The sequence below is a fragment of the Chiloscyllium punctatum genome, chromosome 16 (genome assembly GCF_047496795.1).
Source record: "Chiloscyllium punctatum isolate Juve2018m chromosome 16, sChiPun1.3, whole genome shotgun sequence".
NCBI classification, from domain to species: domain Eukaryota; kingdom Metazoa; phylum Chordata; class Chondrichthyes; order Orectolobiformes; family Hemiscylliidae; genus Chiloscyllium; species Chiloscyllium punctatum.
This window is the reverse complement of record NC_092754.1, coordinates 41963230-41984418: the sequence shown is the minus strand read 5'-3', so window position 1 is coordinate 41984418 and position 21189 is coordinate 41963230. Positions and strand designations below refer to the sequence as shown.

At 38.7% G+C, this 21189-nt stretch overlaps 1 protein-coding gene across 2 annotated transcripts in view; it reads right to left on the bottom strand.

The window, feature by feature from the left end:
• The window catches only part of usp48 (ubiquitin specific peptidase 48), a 127242-nt gene that overhangs the window by 9935 nt on the left and 96118 nt on the right, over positions 1–21189 (bottom strand). For both annotated transcript variants that reach the window (XM_072586810.1, XM_072586809.1), the window contains exons 18-24: positions 14787–14848; positions 13327–13437; positions 10505–10638; positions 9119–9225; positions 6102–6206; positions 4483–4647; positions 775–900 (exon numbers count right to left, since the gene is read on the bottom strand). In XM_072586810.1, the coding sequence (XP_072442911.1) occupies positions 775–900; positions 4483–4647; positions 6102–6206; positions 9119–9225; positions 10505–10638; positions 13327–13437; positions 14787–14848 (810 nt within the window). The remainder of the gene's footprint in view (positions 1–774; positions 901–4482; positions 4648–6101; positions 6207–9118; positions 9226–10504; positions 10639–13326; positions 13438–14786; positions 14849–21189) is intronic.

The window sequence follows — 21189 nt, the reverse complement described above, 5'->3', positions numbered from 1 at the left end:
TCTCCTTGTAAACCTTGATCTTCAAGAACCTATCTATTTCAATCTTGAATATACTCAAGGACCTGGCCTCCACAGCCTTCTGTGGCAATGAACTTCATATACTGCTTCTGCTGGTTGGTAAGTCAGTACAAGAGGACATCAAGTCAAATTAAAGAGGGAAGTTTGAAGAATCATTTCGTAAGGCACACATTTACTACAAGTAGCAATTGAGACAGGGATTATAATAATTCAAAAATGAATTAGAAGATTAGAGATGGATAAATACAAATGGATAAGGGAAAGACAGGGCAATTGGGTTGTGGTAGGTAGTAGAAGGGCTAGAATTATGGCCTTAATAACCCTCTATTGGCAGCAAATTCTATGATTCCACAATATTCAATTTTTGCAGCCTTGTTTGTGGTTTTAATCTAAAGAAAGATTTCAGGGTCAAAGATAGTGCAAAATGCTGCCAACATACTGCCTTTAATAATTTAAATTTTTTAAAATCATCTGGTTACTTGCGGTATTAAATCCTGAATGATGGAGGGTGTTTTGAAACAAAACCTGGACACAGGTGGATGACTAGAAGACCAAAATGTAATAGAATATAAATTTAACACACATTGAGAAATAAATCTCTGAAATTCAATTTGAGGTGAAACCACCACTAGTCAGAAAGAAAAATAAAATTTGATTCCATATTTATTAATACATTACCACTAAATCATAGTTTTAACAACAAAAAGCAATTAATACCCATAGTACCAAAATAGCCAATTATTGAATAAAAAATACCTTTAACAGAATGACTGATTCTGGGATAATTCCCAGATTTCCCAGTGTTGCAGTGTCATCAGTTAGCATCCGTCCTTCCAGTGACAAATTTTGATCAAATGGTGCAACAGAAAAGGCATGCATGATCTGTAGAAGAGGTGAAAGTAAAGAACAATTTGAAATAAGGAATTTGTGATGTAAATAATCTGATCACCGTCATTGTAAGGATAGGACCCAATATCTCCCCTTGTGTAAATAAGTGTACAAATTGCTTGATAATTTACTCAGTGACACCAAATCAGGGAAGACAGAAATTAACCAATATGAAGGCAAATTCAAAGTTTGAGAGAAGATTTGTAGTTCGGGTGATCGTTGTTGTGGTTCTGTTCGCTGAGCTGGGAATTTGTGTTGCAGACGTTTCGTCCCCTGTCTAGGTGACATCCTCAGTGCTTGGGAGCCTCCTGTGAAGCGCTTCTGTGATGTTTCCTCCAGCATTTATAGTGATTTGTACCTGCCACTTCCAGTTGTCAGTTCCAGCTGTCTGCTGCAGTGGCTGGTATATTGGGTCCAGGTACATCGACCTGGACCCAATATACCGACCACTACAACGGACGGCTGGAACTGACAACTAGATGTGGCAGGTACTGCAACTGGGACACAAAACAAATGTGAAGAGTGTAGAGAGTATAAAATTCTTGATCTGTATTCAAGAGAACTATTTTAGTCAGTACAAAAGGCTACTGAGATACAGAAAGTACAGGAAGGAAGCAATAAAACAAATTAGGAAAAAGAGAGGTTATGAGAAACTATGCGCATAAACAAAAAAAAATCAAAGAAAACCCAAAGACGTTACATTAGTACATTGAGAGCAACAGAAAATCAAGGGTGGACTCCATGGACACAGGTAATGTAGACATGGTTCGTAATGAGTATTTTATCCCTGAATTCACAAAGGAAATGGTTGATGCAGGCGTTCTAAATAAAGTGTGTGAAATATTAAATAGAATAAGCATAATGCGTGCAGAATTACTGACGGTATTGACATAGTTGAAAGTGGAGTTATATTCCAGGCGGTTAAAAGAGGCCAGGGAGCTGAGAGGTTGCTGCAAAGATCACTTTTCAATCCTCACTAGATACAGGTGAAGACCAGAGTATTGGAGATCAATAAATGCTGCATCGTTGCTTTAAAAGAGACTGGGATATAGGTAAAATAATTATAGGCTGATCAGTCTGACTTGATGGAGGAGCATACTCCGAGAATACATCCGTCATGGGACAGGCTCAACAAAGGCATGCATGGGCATTCCAGGAGGGTTAGCATTCAAACTGGAGCTTCATTAACATGCATATTGATTTTGACCCCATTTACCAACCTCTCAGAAACAGACCAAAACACAAATAGCAAGCGAGACAGAACACCAATGCTTCATTGGAGGCTCACTGATGTTACCTAGCATGGTGACGAAACGTCTGAGAACAAATCTACCAGCTTACAACCTGATCTTCTCCAAAATCGTATTATTAGAATAAATTATGAAGTCTTGTTAGGTGCATTAGTTAGGGGAAATGTAGGGGACTAGGTCTAGGTGGAATGCTCTTCAGAGGGTCGGTGTGGACTTGTTGGGCCAAATGGCATGTTTCCACACTGTAGGGATTCTATGATGATAAACTATGATGTTAAAAAGGCAAAGATTAATCAGGAATAGAGAATATGGTTTTATTGAAGGTTGTGTCTTACTAACTTTATTGGCTTTTTTAAGGAAATAACAATGAGGATTAAAGAGCCAAGTGGAATGGATATTGTCTACACAGATTTTAGAATGGAATCTGACAAGTTCCACAGGACAGACTGGTCAGTAAAGACCTTTGGAATATAGGAGCATTTGACATGTTGAATCCAAAACTGGTTCAATGATAGGAACAATGGGTAATGTTAGACAGATGCTTTTGTGAAAGGAAAGCATCTCACTATAAATGGGAGTGTAATGAGAAGGGGAGAGGAAGTGCAGAGTATATGAGTACCTTAGAGTATATGAGCACCGTCCTCAAAAGGTGATGACAGATAGAGAAGGTGAAGAGACAAATACAATGTTTTCCTTTATTGGGTTAAGTGTTGAATACAAAAGCAGGAATGTAATGCTAGAAATATATTGGACACTGATTAGACCACAGCTGGACAGTTCTGTTATCACATTAAAGGAAGGGCATAATTACTCTAGAGAGAATACAAAAGGGAGTTACAGAATATTTCCAAGTCCTGAAATGGCAGCTATGAATTAAGTTTGGAATTTTTAAAAATTTACTTAGTGGGAGATATGCATCATTGGCCAGACCATCATTTATTGCCTGCCCTAGTTGCCCTTTGAGAAGGTGGACCCACAATGCTAGCACTTAGGGAGAAAGTTCCAGCATTTTGACCCAGCAACAATGAAGGAATGGTGATATATTTCCAAGTCAGGATGGTGAGTGGCTTGGTGGGGAATTTAAAAGGTGGTGGTGTTCCCATGTATTTACTGCCCTTGTCCTTCTCAAATGAAGTGGTCATGGGCGAAGTCTACACATTGGAACAGAAGGGGCTGTAATTGAGGTGTACACAATTTTGAGGGGCCGAGATAGGGGACACAGATAAGATCTGTTTCCCCTCGATGAGATGTCAGTTACTACAAGGCACAAATTTAAGTTGATTGTAAAAACATTAGAAAGGACATGAGGTAAAAATGTTTTACCCAAAGGCAATGAGTATTTGGATTTTGCTACTAGTTTGATAGTGGAGGAAAACACCATCAACTTGTTTAAAAGGAACGTGGGTTTGAACCTGACATGCTGTGACCTGCAGGCTAGGTGCTGAAACATGGGATTTGAAATGGAGGGGGGGGGGGGGGGGGGCGGCAGTCAACCTCATTTTCCCCTTCTTTCAGCCACACAGACATAACGGGTTTTCTGTGCATAACTTCGATAGTTTACGATTATGCCTCCAAAATTTAATTCCTAACATTATCATACTTTACGTGACACCTTTGCTTCAGGAATTGGGACATCAGCAGCAATTATTTTACCAGAAAGCACATACCACTGATGCATCCATCAGTTTATCAGGCCATACACAAAAGTAAAAACATGTCAAGGTGTGTGCACCTTTTCATCCTTAAGATAGCGGATTAAGTTCTAGCTCAGTATGGAGGTATTCTTTTAGCACAGACTGTGTTGGCACACAGAAAACAACTGTTTCTTGACTGTCAAAGGCATTCAATGATTCAATCATCCCTGTCAGCCTTCAAGTGCAGTGAGAATGAAGTTGCTCCCAATAATACCACTAACCTGCACAGGATTCAGAAAATTCACAAACTGAATTTTATTTTTAGTTATATTGAGTGAATTCCCTGTTTACAATACTGAACCTTTCTGTATGGTGACAGCTATTAATTCTGCTTTGCCACCCCCTAAAAACACAATGACAGTAAAATAAAAGTATGTGTAACTCCAAATTTTTCAGATGAAATAATTGATCCAATAAACTGCTTACTTTGATAGATAGAAATGTCATTAAGTGGACTTTTTTTCAACATACCTGAATGGCTTTTTCCCCCAGCTGTATTTTCATTTACAATAGTTAACTTCAATAGTTCTACATTTACTCCACAAAACAAATATCAGTAACAGATCTGATAGTTGCATAAACAGAAAATGTAATTGAAATGAAGGTGTAATTTGCCTAAAACAATAATTTACCTGAATTTTCAACTCTTTGAGAGTCTGATTCGCTGACACGATGAGCTCCTTTTCTCCACGAACTCTATGCCGTGTGCTACGTCGAATTCCCTGTTTATAGTACGTGCTGCTGTTACCACCACCAATACAAGGGTGTGTCAGCTTCCGTCGTTTCGCTCCATTACTCTGAAAGCAGAAGGTTTGACATCTACTTTTGCTTTTGACCACAAAGTGGAGAAACTTGATCTATTAACTTCTGCACTGAATTAGCATGGAACATGGAGGACATTTTAAGTTTACAGACTACAAATTACATCATTATTTAATTCATTATAAATACGAAACAAGATGCTCATGGATTAGCTGCCTTACATCTAGAATTCATACAAAGTTTTGCCTACACCTCATTTGTTACTTCCTTTAGAAAAATTGTTTACTTGTAATACTTTCAAAGGTCCTGATGAACAATTATATCTGAAACTTCATTGATGTTCACAAGTGCTGACTGATCAGCTGACATTTTCTGTTTTTGAATCAGATTTCCAAATTTGAATTTTTTAAAAATTTGATCTGTTGAGAACAGATGTTCTTTGTGCAGCATCCTGTTTTCCACTCCTTAACATGTTGGAGGAAGCAGGGGCTACAACATCATCAGCAAGAGTTAACTCTGCAAACTTATGCAGAGATGAGAATAGACTGCAGGTCTATAGAGTATCATTGAGCTGAATTGTTCAGCACATCACAGGAACATAAAGAACTTGCTTAGATGACTGTATGCCTCAGGCGACTCTCTGTGTGGAGTTTGCACGTTCTCCCAGTGTCTGCGTGGGTTTCCTCCGGGTGCTCCGGTTTCCTCCCACAGTCCAAAGATGTGCAGGTCAAGTGAATTGGCCATGCTAAATTGCCCGTAGTGTTAGGTAAGGGGTAGATGTAGATGTAGGGGTATGGGTGGGTTACGCTTCGGCAGGGCGGTGTGGACTTGTTGGGCCGAAGGGCCTGTTTCCACACTGAAAGTAATCTAATCTAATGGCTCATCAACACTTAATACTGAATCACAATTGGTGTGGTGAGTGGACCTTGCCCAATGCCAACTAGAATCAGGTTACTCTGAAGGGGCTGCTGTGAGTGGCTGTAACACCATGTTCAGTTGTCAACTTGAAATTCCAGCATTAATTTATTTTCATGCCCAGAGGCACTGACTCCCACAGCCAGTCATGAGATGGAGGTAAACATAGTAGTTTGGACAAACTGTGCAACAATGCTAACTGACCTCTTATTAGGAGTGCACCAGTTTATTCAGAAAAATTGGAAGGTGCTTGAAGACCACATGCAAATTGCCAGTGGCATAAGAGACAAATTCTAATATCTGCAAAAATGGCATAAATGAACAGTGCAACCAAAATAATCTGACCTCAGTCATGTAACACAACATAACTAGATATCAACAAAAAGTAAGTTGGCTTCAGTTGCAACAAAGGTTATATAAGGCAGTCGAGGCAATCTCAAACTGTCCCTCCAATGCTCCAGCTAAATGCTTTACCATAATACTGTTAATTCAAAAATAAATTACACTGTTACAAGACTCCTTCCGACCACTCATTTGCAAGGTATCTTTTAAATAAAAGGAAACAACATACTACCTGGTTAAAGTCAGGATCCTTCTCTCCTTCTACTTTGCATTCCTCTCTCTCCTCCTCTGCCTCTGAACCACTTAAATTTAGCTCTGGTGCACCTTCTTTCATCACCTGAGAAATAAAGGATTGATCGTGTAATATACAGAATAATCAGCTTTTATCAAGGCAAACACAGCTATACTTCCGCAAAGTAACATTAGTTTACACTGAATACATATTACAATGTAAACTAATTTACAGTCTTTCATTCTATTAACTCCATTTTACAACCACAATTCCAAGTATATCATGAAAGGAGTCCAAGTTATTAAAAACTTTTTAAAAACTACATCTTTAATCTGTACAGGAAATGTAATCCTCAGGTAAGTTTAGGAGATTCTGCTGAAAGACTAAGCAGTTAGGAGTTCCACTAATTAGCAGAACCCCAAGGTAACAACTTCAGAATTGCTCCCTGAGACATGGGCAAACTGGCATAAGGTAAATGAAATGAAGGAGTTAAATGTGTGCCTCAAAGATTAGTGTGGATATGCACCAAAAGATAGATATATCTGAGTTCTGTCATAGATCAGCTATGATCTCATAGACTGGAACAACAAGTTTGAGAGGCTGAATTGCCTATTCCTGCTCCTAATGAGTTCTGGTTGAGGGGATACACTGCAAAAGATACAGCAGTGTTGCAGGATAGCTATTTAGGTAAAGATAGCCAGAGTCTTACAGGAAAGGTCAATGTGTATAAACTTTAAAAAAGCAGCATAGGGTCAAAGGAGGTAAAAAGTGGCAAAAAGACAAAATTAGTGGTTCTTTACTTGAATGCACCTAGTATTCAGAACAAAATTAAAACAGCACAAATATAGGTTAATGGTTATGATCTTAGAGCCATTATGGAAATATGGTTACAAGGTGACCAAAGTTAGCTAAATTAACCCTAAATATTCAAGAGAATTTGACTTTCTGAAAAGACAGGCAGGAAAGAAAAGGAGGTAAAAACAATGACTGCAGATGCTGAAAATCAAATACTGGATTAGTGGTGCTGGAAGAGCATAGCAGTTCAGGCAGCATCTGCTCGTTGGATGCTGCCTGAACTGCTGTGCTCTTCCAGCACCACTAATCCAGGAAAGAAAAGGAGCTGGGTTGCTTTGTTAGAGAATGAGGAGGTGGACGTGTGATCTTGGGACAGGAAGACGTAGAATCCACATGGGTGGCTTTAAGAAATAATAGGGGCATGATGATATTGAGGAGCGTTGTATACAGGCCCTTAGCATTAATTATACCACAAGACAGAGAATTAATCAGGTGATAATGAGGACATGCAAAACACACAGTCATCATTAGTCATACTTGACTTTAATCTTCAAACAGACTGAGAAATTCAAATTGGCAATGATAGCCACGAGAAAGAATTCATACAGTGTATTTGGAACAAGTTCCTAGAATATTTGTTGAGAGTCCAGCCAGAGGTCAGGCTATTTTTGATCTGGCAAGTGTAATGAGACAAATTTAATAAATAATTTCTGAATAAAAGATCTCCTAGGAAACAGTGACCATAACATGGTTGAATTAAGCGTTCAGTTTGGGAGCAAGAAACTTGTTAGAAACAATGTTATATTTGAGTAAGGGTAATTATAAAGGAATGAGAGTAGAGTTGGCTGGCATGGACTAAAAGGAAAGGAAAGAAAAGATGACTGAGGAACAACGATAATTTTTTATGCAAAGATATATAGTACTGAGGAAGGAGGATTCTAGCAAAGGGATAAAGTGATCATAGCTAAAAACTTAAGGCTGGTATCAACTTGAAGGAAAAGAAACATACAATATAGCAAAGATGTCAGAGGAATAAGAAAGTATTTTTAAAACAAAAAAAAGTAAATTACTAAATAATTCAAAAACAGACTAACAGTTTCTTTAAATATATGAAAAAGAAGAGACAGACCAAAGTGAACATAAGCCCCTGAGAGAGAGAGGCTGAGGAAATAATAATGAGGAATCAAAAATTGGGAGAGCAGTTGAATAAATACTTTCAATCAGTCTCTACAGTAAAAGACATTAATAACGTTCCAAAAGTTGGGAGATAAATGAATACTGTAACTATCATTAGAGAAAAAGGTACCAGGGAAATGAATGGGACTGTAGGCTGACAAGTCCCCCTAAACTGATGGGGCATTCTGAGATATTAATGGAAATAATCACAGAGATAGTGGATGCATTGGGGAAATGCAAAGGAAAAATTAATGATATAAAGATCTTAAGATTCTGGAAAGATCCAGGAAGATTGGAAAACTGTCAGTCAATGTAACCCACAGTCACAAAGTGACAAAAACAATGGTAACTATGCTCCAGTTAACTTAACATGTGCCATTGGGAAAATGTTATTTTCTTATGAAGGATGTCATCGCAGGGCATTTATAAATACATAATACAATCAAGCAGAGTCACCATGCTTTGGAAGTTGAGCTCTAAGTCCCACTAATTTCTTCAGTATTATTTATTCCTTAATGCTAATTTCTTTATTTACCTCACATTCATTAGACTTTTGGTTTCCCAGCCATATTTCAGTATGTTATGTGTTTCCTCGTGCAAAGGCTAGCACAAAATATGTAACATCTGTGCCATCTACTTATTTTTTTTCCTGGCACTGCCTCAAAGAGGCTTAAATTTACCTTTGCTAACATTTTTTTTAAAAAAAGCCATAAAATCTTCTGCAGTCTGTTTTTATCCCGCTGGCTAGTTAACTCTAATTCTGATATCCTGAGCTTTGACTTTTTAGTTTGCTGAATTCTAAAATCCTCCTAAAACTCAGACTGTCTACTTTTTTTGGGAAGATATCATGGCCCTTCATCCAATTTTTAAACCTTCTTGCTAACCACATGTAAACCAGCATGGCAGCAATACATGATAAATGATCACACAAAAAATGCGATGATTTAATGGGATATTATACAAGGGTACATCATACTTTATGTTAATTGCTGCGTTTTAAAATAAAATTTATACATGAATAGCATTTATAAAACAAGTAGTCTTACCTTGATACTCTCCACTACTTTTCGGATATAGATAGTGGCCTGTGTGTACTCTCTTAAATCTCGCTGCTGTTGACAAAGTAAACCTTCCCGACACTCTCCACAAAGATCTAGACATTAAAAATTAAACTTTGCAACCTTTTGTTTTATAAAAATTCAGTTGGGTGTGTCAATCATATAAAGATTGCTTTACCAGCCCTATCCCAGTTGGTACTCCGACCATTTGTCCACACCGACCATTGGTTGGCATCTTTTCTCATGGTTTTGCAATTTCAACAAACAGCGCAAAATGCAGCCTCGTGGAGATTCAGGGCTAGCTTTCTTCAAATGTAGAGCATTCTTGATTTTTCCAGTGCCACATTCACTTAAATACATTTCAACTTGTCACCCCACTTGTAGCGAACAAGGTGGACATGATGTTATCACCAGCTGTGTCAAGGCACATCCATTATTAAACAGGAGCCTCAAACAAGACTTAGGACTATTATTTGCATATGCAAAAAATCTTCTGCATGTTTCAGGTGTTAACTGAGAACAAAAATCTTTTTCCCCTCGCCCAGAACGATAAGGGAACACACCTTAATAAAATGTGTGCACGCTTCTTGGCTGCCATATTGTGGCATCTGTAGTCCTTCAGCACCTAAATTTCTGCAGAGTCCATTTCAAAGTCTGTGCTGATTTAGCTCGATTACTTTCACATTCCTTATTGTTTGTCGAGCACTATTCGACTACACTTGGTATCGTTCTAAAAATCTTGTAATCGAGTGCGAGCAACAAAATCAACTTCAAACATATGGTTGAGTAACTTGTTACTAATGGCAGAAATTCAATTGCTGCTTTGTTAAATTAACATAGAATCTCACCAACTTGATTTTATTTCTGTGCCCCAATGTAATGAATGTGGGACGTGGAGAAGTAAGCTTGGCTACATTATGCTTTGACCTTGCAAAATATCAGTTAGTTTCAACTTTCATATAGGTAATAGATTGGGTTTGGCTGAATGGGGTTACATATCAGGTTGATTAGGGATCTGAGCAAACATCACTCTACAAGCAGCACAGCTGAACATGACTTGTGACCATATACAAGAATACACACCATATCACCAATTTCACAGATACCCAATTGGGATACAAGCAGAACTTCACCTGTACCACGGGTTTTAAACATAAGAGTAAAAAGCATGCAATTGCAAAGATTTCAGTTGTGATGGGAATGATCAAAATCAATAGATTTTTGCAACTAGTATTTGAAAATTCTTCACAAAGTAGAGACTAGAGAAAGCAGCAATGCTTTCGAGGATAAAGTAATTGACATTAACGGCAGAACTGCAACAAATCAAAGGAAGACACTCCTTTCTGTCAACACTCACACTGGAACCATGCTTACCAGGACTGGTGGTATATTCCAGTTGTACAGTGCCATGTTCTCCAGTGCTCATCAGTCGAATAACTTTAATCGTATTATCAACAACAAATAATTTGTGGATGATTTCCCATTCACTTGGCCATAAAAGAGCTACACTGTGCAAAGGAAGATACAGGTTATTGAATGCTGAAAGAATGTCGAATGTTTATTTAAACAAAACCACAAACACAAAAGCTAAGAGGGTCAATACTAGAGGAGATCACTTCAAAAAAACAGCACAAATATTAGAGATCTTGAGCCAAACACGAAATAAAACAGTTATTTACACGAAGATGCACACTTATCCTTAGTCTGATAGGTTTGACTTGGCTGCAGTAATTTAAACTAAATAGATTTATTTGATCAGTTTTCTCCAGTCTTAATCTTTCAATCCATCTAAGTCACTATTAGCACAAAACTTTAAAGAGTAGCCATAGATATCTCCATCAAAAGTAATTAATTTCTTGTTGCAGGCAGCATGTTTGCCACCATTTTTAAAGGTGTTTAGCAGCCCCAAGCAAATAAAAACTGCCATCAGTGCATGGTAAAAGTTGCCAAGTTCACCATCTCCTAAACAATATGCAATGAGGATCGAAGTCCCATATTATTTTAGCCTCAATTTGTGACAGGCTTCCAGTTACAGGAGTACGTACCAACATTTTGGTTACTCAGTTAGTATGAAAAGTAGCTAACCTTTAAGACAATGACTAAAGCACTGATTAGGCCATCTTTGAAGGAGAACAATGATAGACTCAGATATATTTTTGTACATGTAGACTGATTAGATAAGGTCGGAGGAAAGTCAGCTATAGGAAGTAACATCTGTCATTCAACATCACATACAGGTAGGTCTGACAACTTGCATCTATATACTGCCTTGAAGATTGTCAAATGCCTTGTTCAAAAGTAGATATTCGGGCAAGTGGGGTAGATCTTAAGTAGCATCTTTCAGGAGGAAAGATAAGAAACAAGACAGCGAGGTCTTTGGAGGGAATTCCAGAGCTTTAGCTTTGGCAGCTGAAAGCAAGATCACTGTGAACTGATTAAAATTTGGAAATACAAGAGAACCCATTATTAAATGCAGACCTCTTAAGAGGTTTGACACTGGAGGTTACAGGATGGGGAGTATCAGGGGCTTGAAAACAAGAATGAGAAATTTAAAAATGAGGCATCTCCACTGAAGAAATCATGAAGCTGCTGAAGGTTATGGTCCAAAATCCCAAAATAAATTGTTTATATCCCTGTACTAATAAGATTTTATCCCATTAAAATATCTTCTGACTATTTGATCCAATGAATTGCAAGCACTCTATATCAACACGGTCAAATTCAGAAGCTATCACAGAAAGAAACCTCCATCAGTTCACTAGAATAATTCCTGGGATTTGGAACTTTCCGATGAGGAGAGACTGAGGAGCCCGAGCCTGTATTGTCTAATGTTTAGGAAAATGAGAGGTGATCTCATAGAGGCATACAATTTTTTTTTAGAAAGTTGATTAGATACAGAAAGGATGTTTTTCCTGGTGTCTTGAACTAGGGAACACAGTCTCAGAATAAAACGCAAGCCATTTAGAACTGTGATGAGGAGTAACATCTTCACTCAAGATGAAGAATCTTTGAAATTCTTTACCTCAGAGGGCTGCGGAGCTCAAATATTGAACAAGTTTGATTGATAGATTTCTAATTAATTACTAATGACACCTGGGATATGGGGATAACACAGTAATATGGCATTAAGGCAGATGAACAGCCATAACCTACAACAGCAAAGCAGGTTGGGAAAGCAGACTGGCCCCAGTAGCTCGATCTAGTTGAAGTTTCTGGCATGCTGCAGACAATGTTGTTAGCTGTGAAAACGTAACACACCACTTTTAAAAAAGACTGGCTTATAATTGAATTGTCCTTGGCAGTCCAGAACTTGAACATTACTGAAGAGAGAAGCAAGTTGCCAAATCTTTCATCCTATGCTCATCTGGACAAGCTCAAGAATTCCAAATTTCAAACAATTACAACAATCTATACAGCAGAAGAAAAGGACAAGTCAACTCTAATTGGACAAGGCACTGCCTTGAAGAAAGCCAAAGGATGGGAAGGTTCCCCAGATTTCTATTATCATATGTGAAAAAAATTGCTTCATGATTTTATGCCTGAACCACTGAGAACTAACTTTATGTCCCCTTGATATTGATCTCCAGACCAGAAAAAATAATTTCTAGCTCGTAGAAAAGTCATTTATATTGTGGTTCCTCTATATCCTGTTTAAGGGTTTAAATATTCTTGCTCTTATCTCAGGCAACAATATGTAAAATTTCTCTGTTAAACCATATCAACGTTTTTTAACATTTTGAAAGACTCAAAGAACTCATCAATCCCCTAAAGTTAAAAGGAAATACAAGCCAGGTTCATGCAAGTGGACTTTAAGTTAATCGTGTAAGTCCCACCATGATTCTGTCAATCTGCACTGGATCCCTCATAGGAGAGTAGGTTCTGCCAGAGGCAGTAACAACTGAATACAGTTTCTCCGATAGGTCTGAAGGAGGTTGAATAAAATCAAAGCATAGCTTGTTTTGTACCCCACTTCCCTTCAAATCCTCTTCCACCTGATAGCAGCAACATCTTTCTTAACTTCTGGGGATTGAATCACTACCGGACATGGCTCGTAACCCTAATTTCAATGAAACGTGTTACCAAAGGAAATGAAACGATTATCCGTCATCAGAACTTAAATAGTTGCCTAAAAAGGGATTATAAATACTTAAGCCTTTGGAGGCAAACATTAGGAAGAAGGATGGAATAAGACTCACTGTTTTGAATCCTCTTTGGTCATTGACTCTGCTGTAAACATGAGACCTCCGTGTGGACAGAGAAGTGCATTGTTACCCACAGATGATACAGGACTGCATTTCGTTGGCTTCCTTCAGAAAACAGAATCAAATGAATGCACAGAGGAGGGATTTACAGGGATGCAACATATTCAACATCAAAGTCGATCCTCTTGCTCTTAGAGTGAGCCTATTTGCCCTCTGAATTAAAACATTACTAAATGGCAGATATTATTCTAAAAATCTACATTCAGTTAGCACCTTGAAGTGATTTTCCTGTGTTAGGTATTGCACCGCCTGGTTTAAAACCTCGTTATGCATTTATATGCTCTGTTCTTCCACTAAGGATGCCAGGTCTGCTGCTGGGTCAAACACCTTCCAACTGAATCATAACTTTGTTACAACTCAACACTGGAAAGCTGAAGCCATTCTGCTCATTTCTCACTAACAGTAACGTACCTCTGGTGCATATTCCATCAAACAGTGAAAGGACTGGAAAAATATTCCGTGATAGGATTTGGTTAACAATTAATTTTAAGTACCACAGTGGACAACCAAGTTTGGCTATAAACTTATTTGTTTATTACTACTTAATTATGCATGTGAACGTACTCAAAGTTTCCCCTAAAGTCGTTTTTTTTGGGAATGTAGCATAACTTCCACATACTATGTCCATCATTCAAACAGATAAAAAAACAATTTTGCAACTGTTTTGGTGCCTTGCCAGTTACTCAATGCTTGTGCGACGTACATAGGACCTATTCTGGAATTTTAACATTGCTGCTTCTTTTGGAAGGAGCAATGAAGTGACTTTACTGATGCAGCGAGGATTTGAGCACATAAAACAGAAAACTTTCCCAGTACCAAGTTACAAAGAGGTACTTAAGGAAGAAGATTTGTATGTGAAAGCGAGCTACCATAAAAAAAACTTACTGCAATTTTCAAATAATAATAATAATAATAATAATAATAATAATATAAATGATAATTATAAGTCTGCAACAACAACAACCACCATACTAAATACTTAAAAAGTAAAACAAAATGTTTTCAAAATTAGCTTGACAATTGAAGTAACAATCAATTTATGATAACAAAGTGTACAAATATGCTATCCTCGAATAAAGCCCAATATGCATCAGTAACCAATATGAAGTGATACCTGTATTCTCTCTTTGTAACGCTAAATTCTGCAATTGAGGCAATATTCTGGGGGCATTTTATTATTTACATGTCGAGTTGATCAAATAGTATTCCATCTTCAAAAAGCCAAAATTCAAAGTATGATTGTGCAGCAACCAAAACCATAAATGATTTTCTTGTCCACTCCCAAACCATTGTAGACAGCAGTCCTAAACTTCAGATGACCATTTGGAACAGCCAAAGCATAATTAAACAATACGGCAGAAATATACAAAAATAAAACAGAAACAAAACATCACCTGATAAACTTCTTCCACTCTTCGACAAAAAACTGGGAAACAACATAAAGAACATCCGTCTCCTGGAAAACATTTTTTACAATATTGTCAGTAAAACTCTACGAGATTATGCAACTGAAGTCAGTCTGTCAGTCAGTCTAGTGTACTGCAACCTGCAGAGAGGCTTATTTCAGAAGAAATGCTGAGTTATAACACATATTTTACATCTCAATTTTCTTTGACAAGACACTTCAACCACTCAATGTTATAGTCAATATTACTGTTACTTGACAGCTTGCTGTCATCCTAGTTAAACATAATATATTAGTTCTCCATATTAATAGAATTCAGTTCACTTTGCTATTCTGAGTGATGCTAAGCAATGTCCAGTGCTTTCATTCAAGAAGAAAAATTAGCAAAGTTTGTGCAAAATGTTCCTGTGTACAAAATATCAAGACAGTAGTACTGGGTAACCTGGGAATAAGTAATGTGCCAACAACCCTTTCCACTTGTTTTCTTGTCCCCTTTTTAATTAAGTTTGTAATAACCCATCAGTGATCCAAACCCAATGTTCTACCTACCCATCATCTTTGTCAAAATTCCAGGCTTCCTCTTCATAGTACTGCTAAATCCTAGCGTGATATCAGGTATCATGGCAAATTGTATGCTCTGAGGTCACCAATATTACTGTTGGCATCAGCTATATTTGTCTGCCCCTCAATGACTATCCTATCACGCCAACCCCAACCTCCACTCCAGAAGAAGCACACCTATTTGCATCACATGTTCACAATCAGTCCAGGTAACTCATTCACATTATCTTTTACCATTCAGTTAATTTTTAATTTTCTGCTCTTGATCTTTGAATCCTATGCTACCATGTGCAGCGTGTCTCAATCAACCTTCTCAATTTCAATAGTTCAAACAATGTGGCAAGCCTGTCTCCTTCAAACAGAACCAGCCCATCTTTCAATACCATTCCTCACAAGAACTTTCAAACCCTCTAGGAGGTGAAGTGCTCTACTTCAATCACATTTCAGACCCTGCATTTTATGGCAACAAAAGGGTTAATTTTGAGAGCAAGATCCAAGTTAAAATCTCACTCCCCAATATGAAAAATGAACATTTCCCGATTAGCGCACTGCTTGAAGATTTTCATAAAATAATCGTTCATTCTATTTTAAGAAAGTCTTGCACCTTTCACAACTATACAGCCAAGTAGTTTAAAAATATAGTCATTGCTGTCAAAAACATGGCTGCCAACTTATCCATAACAAGATACCACTAACACTAATGAGATAATGATAATGACAAGATAATCTCTTTATGTTGCTTGATGGATAAACATTAGCCAAGGAGATCTCCTGTTCTACAAACAGCTGATGTGAACTTGCATATCCACTGGTCAACAGCTGGGGCAGAATTAAGTCTTCCACATTAAAGAGAAGAGAATAAGAAAGAGGTATATCAGAAACTGATTCAATGTCAAGTCTTAATGGAGTTACTGCAGGATGCACCCAAAGTGGAAGTTAGCATTTCACACGTTTGAATACAATTACAGAGACAGCCAAACAACATATAGATTCTTAGCAGAAGGATATGGGGGTAGGGCAAAATGAGGAGGGTGGAGGAGGAATGCTTCCCACTGGATTTACCATTTTATGTTTTGATGCAGAGAGCAACTGTTAGGTTCAGTTGAGTAAAAAGATATGGATTCAGGCCTACTTCATTTTTTGGATGCAAGCGGGTGGGAGAGATGGACTACTGGATTGCCTTGAAGCTGCTGCTGCAGTTTAAATTGCTGCAATCACCTGCCTGGAAAGGCCACTGATTTCCAAGGTTCGCCTAATATCAATCATTTCTCATAAAACCTAGCTCCGGTGATAAATGGAGAAAAGTATACTCCCTCTGGGTATCTGCAATGTTAGGAAAGACTGGGAAGATTATGCTATCAAAATTATTGTATTAAAATAGATTTCCCATCAGCCAACACTATGCTATTTAATCTAATCATAAAGGGAAAAAGGTGCAAGCAAATACAAATAGGGCCAGAGAGCTGAAAAAAAAACTTCATGTGGTATGTGGTAGAATGACTAGTAATTCAAGAGAAAGTCCATTTCTTTGAAAGAGGGGACAAGAACTATAGAGGCAAAGGTAGGATTTTGCTTTGGAAGGAAAGTGAATGTTTTGGATTCTGATACCCCTTCCTGCATGGTATGAGGACTTCTCAGAGTGCCCACCATCATAATGCTCCACGTAGTTCTGCAACTAAGGAAAGCATTTGCATCAAACTGATCAAAGTTCAGCCTTTGCTAAGTGAAATAAGGAACATAGTAGGCTCCAACTGTTCAAAATCATGACCTAGCTTTGTTCCTGATTTGTCAGGAAATAAAAACATTTCTGAAACCTTATGTCTCCTTAGTCTCGTGGATGCATGTGCCTCATTGTAGTGCTGGCATTCATGGTTACTCTCAGAACTATCCCTAGAGTAGGGCAAAATAGGGTAACCACTGGCCTCTGTTGACAGCCTATGTTGAGACCATGGTCATCTGTGAGGAACTAAAAGCCAGGCAGACAGTAGATTAGATTAAATTAGATTCCCTACAGTGCGGAAACAGGCCCTTCGGCCCAAGTCCACACCGACCCTCCGAAAAGTAACCCACCCAGACCCATTCTCCTACTCCCTACTAATGCAACTATCACTATGGGCAATTTAGCTTGGCCAATTCCCCCGAATTGCACATCTTTGGACTGTGGGAGGAAACCGGAACACCCGGAGGAAACCCACGCAGACACGGGGAGAATGTGCAAACTCCACACAGACAGTTACCAGAGGCTGGAATCGAACCTTGGTCCCTGGCCCTGCAAGGCAGCAGTGCTAACCATTGAGCCACTGTGCCGCCCATATCAGGCAAGGAATAGGTGGAAGAGACACCTTGGTGACCTTGCACTTTGTTTCTTGTTTAGTTTGAAGGCAAGGTCCATTAGCACAAAGGAGCTTGATGAAACTTTTGTACCCCATCACTCTCCTGGTGTTGCAGAGTGTGATTTGTCCTGGGCCCATAGCTCTCAGAGGGTGGTTCTAGTCACTCTTATAAAACTATTACCTGATCTCACAACTGTCCTGCTGCAATGCCAATAAAGTGATGAGTTGCCCCTTTCTCCAGAAAGAGTACCAACTACCCTACAAATGTTCCATGACTCACAGGACATGATCTACCTACTCCTGTTAAATCCTGACTGCCAATGGTGAGGTCGGAAAAGTACTGTTAAGTGAGCATGAGAGAAGCATGGACAGCTATTTGTAAGTGTTAGGGTTGTCCCCCGACAGTACAGCAAAATAGCCAATGAAAGCCCCAACAAGCTTTGCAGTATGTTTAACAGGAATTAGTGTGTGGGGAAGGCCTATGTTCTCAGTGCTTAAAACAATAACTAATTAATGTGCAACATTCTTCTCTATCTGAAAGATAAAAATCAACATGGATTTAGTAAAGGGAGGTCATGCCTGACAAACCTGTTGGAATTTTTTGAAGAGGTAACAAGTAGGTTAGACCAGGGGAACCCAGTGGATGTGGTCTATCTGGACTTTCAAAAGGCCTTTGATAAGGTGCCACACGGGAGACTGCTGAGCAAGGTGAGGGCCCATGGTGTTCGAGGTGAGCTGCTGGGATGGATTGAGGATTGGCTATCTAACAGAAGGCAGAGAGTTGGGATAAAAGGTTCTTTTTCAGAATGGCAGCCGGTGACGAGCGGTGTCCCGCAGGGTTCGGTGCTGGGGCCACAGCTGTTCGCATTATATATTAATGATTTGGATGAGGGAACCGGGGGCATTCTAGCGAAGTTTGCCGATGATACAAAGTTAGGTAGACAGGCAGGTAGTACTGAGGAAGTGGGGAGGCTACAGAAGGATCTAGACAGGTTGGGAGAGTGGTCCAGGAAATGGCTGATGGAATTTAACGTGAGCAAGTGCGAGGTCTTGCACTTTGGCAAAAAGAATATAGGAATGGACTACTTTCTAAATGGTGAGAAACTTAATAAAGCCAAAGCACAAAGGGATCTGGGAGTGCTAGTCGAGGATTCTCTAAAGGTAAACATGCAGGTTGAGTCTGTGATTAAGAAAGCGAATGCAATGTTGTCTCTTATCTCAAGAGGGTTGGAATATAAAAGCAGAGATGTACTACTAAGACTTTATAAAGCTCTGGTTAGGCCCCATTTGGAGTACTGTGTCCAGTTTTGGTCCCCACACCTCAGGAAGGACATACTGGCACTGGAACGTGTCCAGCGGAGATTCACACGGATGATCCCTGGAATGACAGGTCTAGCATATGAGGAACGGCTGAGGATACTGGGATTGTATTCGTTGGAGTTTAGAAGATTAAGGGGAGATCTAATAGAGACGTACAAAATAATACATGGCTTTGAAAAGGTGGATGCTAGAAAATTGTTTCTGTTAGGCGAGGAGACTAGGACCCGTGGACACAGCCTTAGAATTAGAGGGGGTCATTTCAGAACGGAAATGCGGAGACATTTCTTCAGCCAGAGAGTGGTGGGCCTGTGGAATTCATTGCCACGGAGTGCAGTGGAAGCCGGGACGCTAAATGTCTTCAAGGCCGAGATTGATAGGTTCTTGTTGTCTAGAGGAATTAAGGGCTACGGGGAGAATGCTGGCAAGTGGAGCTGAAATGCGCATCAGCCATGATTGAATGGCGGAGTGGACTCGATGGGCCGAATGGCCTTACTTCCACTGCTATGTCTTATGGTCTTAAGAACATTTCATAACAATTAGTTATTTATTTTAAAGATTTTTCTAATCAGTTATAATAAAAGTAGATTTTAATTAAGATTCTTCAAGATAATCATACAGTTTCCACATAAATTATAGTTTTAACACATGTATATAAAATTAAACAAAACACTAGAAAAGGTTCTAAAAACTAAATATGAGTAATAGAGAGGGGCCTTCCTATCTCTTACCAAGGACAGCAGCTAAAAGGTTTTGAATGATGGGAAATCTCAAAAGAAAACTCTTACAATCTAGTACAAAAATAGCTGACACAGATGTCATTGATGAGAGATAAAAGATCATAAGTGACATGGAGAGTTCAGTTTCCACGTACCATAAGGGGTTCATTCAGATCACAGCAACAAGCTATTACTAATAGAGTGATGTACTAGAAACCCAATCATAGGTAAACAACCCAGCACTAATTATCCATCAGTATACAGGGGGAGAAAAAGCACGTGCCGTCATATTAATGTTGCAAGAAAAGTGAAAAAACAATGTGCTTGTATTTAAAATTAGAGCGTCATTGATTTTTCTTCTGATCTGAATTGAAGATTAATTGGGTAATTGGACCCCCATATTTCGAGGCCAGATTCAGGGCAGTGGCCTCTCCCTGCACTCTACTGGTAAATGCATGAATAAATTGCCACATGCCTTGAACTCTGCAGTCTCCTGAAAATGTATTACCTCCATAAACTCGAAAAGCCTAAATACAAAAGCATTTAAACAATAGAAAGCAGTCTTCAAAATTCTCCAGATTCTTCTGGGACACAAACCTTGCACTTCCACATTGATGAGATGGTCTCAACACCTTTTTTGTTTGTATAATTTATCAAAACAGCATTTAAAGCAAAATCTTTGGAAATTCTATGACTTCTCAGCTGCTTCATACCGAATGATGTAAACAAAGCCAATGAAGATTTTGCAAGCAGATTGTGACAACATTTTGAAAGAAAGTATAAGGGAACTTGGGAAACATTTTACTGGTGGAAACCAGGGCCAAAACAGTACCTGTGGGCATTACATACTTGTGTGTGGGGGGGAATAAAACAAAGAAAAAGGACAAATTTTCCTCTGAGCCATCAGCAGTCATACAGTGACAATGTCCTCAGATGAAGCTAAGAAGAACAGACAAAGGAAGCACATGGTAAGGACAGTGCAGGAAAGAGAGAGAGAGAGAGAGAGAGAAAGAGAGAGAGAGTGAGAGAGAGAGAGAGAGAACCTGCACAGTTACTGCCTTTGCTGTTTTTGAATTCATGTGTCGCTGGACATCGGAGTGCATCTGGGAAAATTAACAAACAGTGAATTTCACAACTAATCTTGGAGGAACCTGTTTGGGTGACGTTCACAACACAGAATCAGATAAGTTAATTATTGTTTTAAGTCTGTCCAAGAGAGAGGCTGTATTAGTGAGTACAGTGGGTTCTTTCTTGATTATATGTTTTTGGAGAGAAGTCTCTTGGTTAAACTTAAAATATAAGCCATAACTATTAATTTAACCTGGCGCAGTGTTTTGTAGAGGAAGAACACTGTCTTATTCCTGAGTCTGTAGATTGTGAAGGAGCAAAAATGGCCTTTGCAGTGATACGTACTTCTTGTCGGATGTGGGAGTTTAAAGAGAGTTTAAGGGTTACTGCGGAT